Raw genomic sequence first — 7,316 nt, 5'->3', positions numbered from 1 at the left:
AATAATAATCTAGAACTGAAATATGCATGTATCCGATACGAACGTCGTATTAGAAATAAACCCTAGATAGACATAGACTGTTTCTCTATCTGAATTTGAAAAGGACTTTTAAATTTGCGGTTTGAAAACTGGAAATAGGCTACAACAATAAGAAAAAACATTTGCGGATGTTTCACACAATGTCGACATACAAAGTATGCTCTATGTTAAAAAACGACAACACTTTTGTTATAAATACGTTACGTTTAATCTTTGAATACTATACCACACTTGTTGTTGTTTCTGTCACCCCTGTAGCTTTAGACACACAAATAGTGGCACCCCTTAGCTCGGGATTTTTTGCTTGTATTTTCTTGTTTTCCAGTTCGTTTTCAAAGGTTTCTTGAGAACGCTTTGGGGTTATATCTAATTATTATGCAAATTATGGTACGTCACGGAACTTTATAGTTCTTTTTTTATACACATCAAATGGTCTATAGCACACAGAATTACTCACTAGTTTGGTTAAAATGAAAGTAGAATATATCTTTTAAATCATGAAAAGATATACATTTATCATAATAAGAGAATTACTTTCTTTGATGACATAATATTAATATTTTCATACCGGAATGTATGAATGCGTCTGGTACCTTCATTTGATTTTAGACACATAGCCCACAACGATGTCTGATTCCTTTGTCTTTACATGGCATGTGTTTACTATGACCAAGATATATACATGGTAAATGACTGACACAGAAATTAACAATTTCTTGTACGTTATTGAATGTTTCCCAACTCCTATTATATATATAGGCACATTGTCACGTGATTCTTAGTACATAAGAATCTATCTACATTGGCCCCATAAGTAGTTTTATTTACACACCACAGAGCGAGTACAGAAATATGTTTGTTGTGCATTATACATTTTTTCTGTTTACAATTCTTAGCTTATTTACAGGACACATAGAAAGCGATACTATATTCTTTATAATGCAGAACTGTAATGACCCTAAAGTGCTATAGTTGAATTAGTCTGGGTCCATTTTCATAGAGCTGCTTAAGCACGACAAAACTAAAACTAGCTAAGCACAACAACATTATGCTTACTAGAATAAGATTACCAGCCAAACTACAATGTCACATGTACAATGTGTGACTGGTATCCTGCCCATTTCTGCTTTGAAAATACTTTTTAGGCAATAATTTCTGCTTAAGCAGCTCTGTGAAATTGGGCCATGATCATTACCCATCACGGAATTACTACCGCACTGCTCGGCAACATATCACGTGAGACTATTGGGTGAACCAACGACTACTAAACCTGAAATAAATTGCTCCAATTGGAGTTGCACGACGTGTATTATTTATGTTACAGTTATTACCAATGCTAGTCACTACTAAATGATAAACATGCATTGTTGTAATATATACAGCTTTCAAACACGTACCATTAAACACTCTATGTTTATTCTCATAAAAAGGAATGATATATTCAAACTATATAGAGACTAGTAGTACAGCGCCTTGGTCATGATTATAACTCGTTATTTGATTGCACTTTCCAATGGATAGTATTCTAACCCTAGAAGCATTTAACCCCTTAGGACATGGTTGTCTACATCGTAGCAACTCCTGCACTTTGCATCCTATTGATTGACCACAACGCGATAACGATTTTCAGTTTCTCAAAACACAAAATTAAAGCGAAGTAACAAAATATTTCAAAAAAAATCTAAAAACTATGCTACAAGATTTGTATCAATATCTAAAACCTTAGGGCAAACAACGACAACTAAAACAAAAACTTATGAAAAACAATTATTGGGGAGAATTGAGTTTTTAAAAATAAATGTTCTGAAAGGAACTAAAGATCTTGATGTCCACGTCTAATAAAATAAACTCACAAAAGTTTAACCATTTCTTTTACATGAAAGAAAAAAGTTCTTTTTTTTTCCAATTCACATTTGATAATCATACTTGCTTTATAACAATATCGCACATTTTAATGTCATTCTGCATACTTGTACCTTGCCTAATCGAATGCAATGAACCAGTGCCGTGTTGAATCAGCCAACCGTATTTCTCCAAAGATAAGGGCCTTCAAACCAAGCAACTTTTACAGGCAACCAACTGCAGAGCATGCTTAAAGCATGCTTAAAGGGAGTGGACACTATTGGTAATTCCTCAAAATAATTATTAAAACCTTCCTTGGTTTAAACGAGTAATGGGGAGTATAAAACATTGTGAGAAACGGCACCCTCTGAAGTGACATAGTTTTCGAGAAAGAAGTAATTTTCCATGAATTTGATTTATAGACCTCAAGTTTAGAATTTGAGGTCTCGAAATCAAGCATCTGAAAGCACACAACTTCGTGTGACAAGGGTGTTTTTTCTTCTTTTATAGTTATCTCGCAACCCCGACAACCAATCGAGCTCAAATTTTCACAGGTTTGTTATTTTATGCATATGTTGAGATATACCAAGTGAGAAGACTGGTCTTTGACAATTACCAATATTGTCCACTGGCTTAAAGGATTACTTTTGTAGCACACGACTCAATCTTTGAACAATCTCTTGCGATCAACAGCAACAAATATATGAACATTGAAATGTGTTTTTTTGTAATAAGTATAATTAGCTGTCTTAAACTGCTTACCAACCAAAGAATGACCTATGGTAAACGCTAAAATGTTGTAATGGCCTGACGTTTTGACCCTATAGCAAAGTCTTTTTTTTCTATGTTTTTTTTTTTTTTTCATAAAGATTATCTGTAACTAGTTGCCTGTAAATTGCCTGGTGTGACATTTGGACCTTAGACAGTAGTATTGCCACAACGTCTGATCATATTGACTAATGGAGAACACATGAAACATCTACAGCAAGGTTGAATTATGCGCGCTAATCGACGTACCTCCCGCTGACAGTCATTTCGGAACTGTCTATTTGCGAGTACATAAATAAATGGGTTTCCTGCGTTATTAACTAATAGAAGATGAGATGCCGTGGAGAAAAAACTCATTAAAGTTTTGTTAGGTTCAACTTCGACAACCATATGATAAATACTGATAGAAGCTAAACACATGTATGGGATCCAAGTTACGAAGAACACAATGGTAGTAATTAGAAGCATTCTAGTGGTTTTATTCTGCATCCTTACTGCAATACTTTTAGAGGATTTGACTCTCTCGCTTGGTGACCGTTGTCTCTTGGTAGAGCTATTCGTTGCTGACGTCGAGGTACCACACCCTGATATCTGAGGAGAAATTGGAACTTTAAGTTTTTCACTCACCGCACTTGAAGATGTTTCTTGGATCTCAGGAGATAGGGAGGAATAACTTTGGGGGTTTTGGGCATTCGAGGGTCCTTCATTTGTACCAAGGTTTCGGTAAACTACCGACTGTTTATTGTCTTTCAAACTCACGATTTCCAAATCAGTTGGAGATGATGTCTGGTTTGGTTTGGAATCAAACTGCGTATCACTCTGTCCATGGTTCACATCCTGAAGTGCGCATTGTTCAGTAACTGGACTCAATTTACTGATGTCTCTTGTAGCTGTTGCTAAAGTTGAAACTTCTGTTTGGCCGGCTACGGACACCGAGTTCTCCACGGCTGCCGTAACACCGGTAAAGCGTCCCCACTTGGTCCGTACTTTGGTGCGATACAAAACAGCTTTATAGACACAGATGTAAAAGATGATTACAAGTAGAAGAGAGACGATGTATGTTGATAAAGAAAGACAATGTCTCGACAGACGGACTGCTAATGTTGGCCTAAAATACATCAAGACAGTTGGTACAGTCATTGGTAAAGATACAACGCAGCAACACACCGCAACAACTTGTGCCCCAAAGTATGTTAGGAGTCGAGTATGTGGTCTACATACAGCATCGTAACGGTCGAATGCAATTGCTGCAGTTAAAATTGTCGAGCTATAAATAGTGGTATAAGTTAAAACGTAATAAATGATTTCACTCCATATTGAGGGATACTCTGCCGTTACAACAAGTACCATGTTGTTTCCCACAAACACTGGTCTCAAAAGACATGCCATAAGGTCCACGGACGCCAATGCCATTATGAAAACATTGGTACTAGTCTTTCGGGTTTTCTTGACAAAAACTTGCAGGATAAGAAGATTTCCCGGTACGCCGATCAGAAAAACTAGAATATGAAAGCTGCAAATGAGCGGGATAGTTGCATCCATGATGGATCTATAACTAGTCTCAAATCACAGATGCGGGATGCGTTAGTGCCGATTTCGGACGCAGTCAACCAACATTTACTTTCAGGGTGTAGATTGGGTGTTATGTCTACTGAAAACACGGCACTTGTCCATCCAAGCAGGCTGAGTTCTAAGCAGTAAACACACTCATACTTGACTATCGGTGTAGTTCGAATTCACTGACTCGACATTCACATCACATAACCCTGGATCAATCATACAGCGTGTGAGGAATTTAAAAACATTTGGTGAATGTCACATCGCGATGATGATAGTATGTTCAATGATGAGAAGGCATCAAGATGAGAGATGAGAACAATCGGAAAAGTTGTTTCAAAATCTCTGCTATCAATCAAACTTGTATAGAAACACATCCATGTGCTTTGTTTTGTAGAGTGTGAAGAACAGACACCGCCAACTTTTTATGTTTAGAGAATGCCTTGCAGATCATGAGTTGACAGTAACCCATTGAAACCACTACTGCTCTTTTCATTTGACGTTGGAGTTCCCTTGTCGCTAGCCTTTTAGAGATTGATGCGAGTGGTTTGCCGCGCAATAACGTGTCTCGTTTACCACTGCGCAGACTCAGGCTTCCCCGGGGTCGCTCCGCCCTAAGATCATCCGGTATGATGGATCACTGTAGACCTTGTTCAAATTAGCCCAGCGCTGACTTTCCATAACCTTTGTAACAAGCTTCAACCTAGAAGAAGAAAATCCATAATATTAACCGACGAGTTGTTCTTGTCTTATATGTTGTATTACGGAAGCAGTTATTACCTTTTGATGTTTAAAAGCACTGTGCACAATTGCCAAAGACCAGTATTTTCACTTATGTATACAATAACAACTCTGTACAAACTTGGGGCCAATTGCGAATCGAATTTGCAAGAAATTGATGAAAGAAAAAACACTCTTGCTGAACACATTTTCAATGTTGTGCTTTCAGATGCCTGAGAAAGGCTTCAGGCCGGAAGTCTTTCTCAGTTTCAAATATTTGAGTGAGGCATTGTCTCTTTCTCAAAATCTACGTCACTTCAGAGGGAGCCGTTTCTCACAATGTTTTATATGCTATCAACATCTCTCCATTGGTCGTTACTTATAGTCAGTTTAAGTATGCTAATACATATTTTGAGTAATTACCAATAGTGTCCAGTGCATTCAAGGACAATTATTTTTTAGTTATCCTTGAAGGCACTGCACACAATTGGTAATTAAAAGCTAATTAAAGCGAAACAAAAAGAACTTTAGAAGTTCTTATATTTCGCTTTAATTAGCTGCTTCTTATTCGGGATTTAAAGCTGATTAGAAAACACGCGATCCAACGTGCATTCATTCAAACCTGCACTCGTACTACGATATTATTAATTTGATTATAGTGCTGCGAGTTGTGTTTATCTGCGAGTACCTCATGTGGAAAGAGCGATCATAATTATTTACTTGATTTATCACTTGATGCTGCGTGTTGAAGTGAACGGGATTCGTAGCATGAAAGCTTCTAATACCAGCAATTATATTGAGTCACTGAGTGACATATTGAAATTAGCGTTCGTGACTACACCAAGATTCCTATCAAATTCTTCCATTCAGTAGACCATGCAGGTGACAACAGAAATATCCCATTCACTCTTGATTCTATACATGTTTGTTCATCGTTAGGGTTTCCGTAGGGTAAAAATACTCAGTCGACATTTTTATCAACTATTAAAAACATTACAGTCAATAGATGAGCATTTGGAATTCTCGGTTAGATTTTTTGGATGGAATAATGGACTTATGTTTAGAAATCTTTACAAACCTTTGGGCAAAAGAAATCAAACAATATGCACCTGCGAATAATACTGAGACAGAGACAAATCTGCAAAGTAACTTGTACATATACATGGACATGAGCTTTCTGCCTTGTTCAAAGTATACTTTGGATTAGTGTTAAGTTTGTTGCTTGTTTGTTTGTTTGTTTGTTTGTTTGTTTGTTTGTTTGTTTGTTTGTTTGTTTGTTTGTTTGTTTGCAGACTCCCACAGGGGATGTAATTGGCAAGCTATGTAGATCTTTCTCATACAAACATTGGTTGAAATGGTTATGAATTCCAGAATTGTGAATCGGTAACTATATACATGGCATTTTATTCGCCGTGAAATTAGCAGTTAGTCTGGTAGAACTCGGACCCACAACTTTGTAATTGCAAGTCATGCAGTCTAACCACTAGATCATGTTGATGCATACTGCGTTAAAAAGAGAGTTTAGAGTTTTGTGTTTTCCGTTTGTAGATGCAGCAGTCGAATGGTCAGTAATTAAGTTAGCCTGGTAGGATTCGAACCCACAATCTTGTGATTGCAAGACCTGTAGTAACTACTGGACCACGGAGACGTGTACTATGGTAGTGAGATATTTGAGTGTTTGGTTGAGTGTGTTAGTAATGCAGCAGTGTAGCACGATCAGTAATTAAGTTAGCCTGGTAGGATTCGAACCCACAATCTTGTGATCGCAAGACCTGTAGTAACTACTGGACCACGGTGACGTGTACTATGGTAGTGAGATATTTGAGTGTTTGGTTGAGTGTGTTAGTAATGCAGCAGTGTAGCACGATCAGTAATTAAGTTAGCCTGGTAGGATTCGAACCCACAATCTTGTGATCGCAAGACCTGTAGTAACTACTGGACCACGGTGACGTGTACTATGGTAGTGAGATATTTGAGTGTGTTGTTGATTATGTTAGTAATGCAGTAGTGTCGTGATATAATTCAGTTGCACGTTCACGAGACAGGTTGCATGCAAACAGGTGTACTGTCCTTAACAAACCCACCACAACTGTAAATTCTAACCACATCAATAATCTTTCTAATTCAGTAAGCTCGAGCAAGTATCCGCTCCCTCCTGCCCCTAGATTACTGCTGATCAAACTAACATGCCATTACTCGATCAATATACAAGATCTTCTTTCCTCTTTGCTTCTGCAGTTAAAGAAAGAAAAGCTTGCATGGGATCTTGAACAAATATTTTGTTATGCGAGAGTTGTAATTGTAAAGTTCAAATAGAAGTAAAAAGGTCACTGTACATAACAGAGATCATAGCTCTTCTTATTGATTGCTAATTTGCAAGAATTCTCGTA

The 7,316-nt window shown here is 37.3% G+C and overlaps 1 protein-coding gene across 1 annotated transcript; it reads right to left on the bottom strand.

Moving 5' to 3' along the window:
- Nucleotides 1–1,937: 1,937 nt before the first annotated feature.
- Nucleotides 1,938–4,358, bottom strand: LOC139947241 (uncharacterized). The gene has a single exon (XM_071945122.1). It carries the CDS (start codon nucleotides 4,189–4,191, stop codon nucleotides 2,800–2,802), a length of 1,392 nt encoding a protein of 463 aa, XP_071801223.1. The 5' UTR covers nucleotides 4,192–4,358; the 3' UTR covers nucleotides 1,938–2,799.
- Between the last annotated feature and the right edge of the window lie 2,958 nt (nucleotides 4,359–7,316).

Source organism: Asterias amurensis, chromosome 14 (genome assembly GCF_032118995.1).
Source record: "Asterias amurensis chromosome 14, ASM3211899v1".
Lineage (NCBI taxonomy): Eukaryota > Metazoa > Echinodermata > Asteroidea > Forcipulatida > Asteriidae > Asterias > Asterias amurensis.
The sequence above is the reverse complement of the archived record's forward strand: the minus strand, read 5'-3'. Positions and strand labels throughout refer to the sequence as shown.

Bases quoted from the DNA above. Each gene is read 5' to 3' on its own strand.
- LOC139947241 (XM_071945122.1), bottom strand. From the start codon at position 4,191: ATGGATGCAACTATCCCGCTCATTTGCAGCTTTCATATTCTAGTTTTT.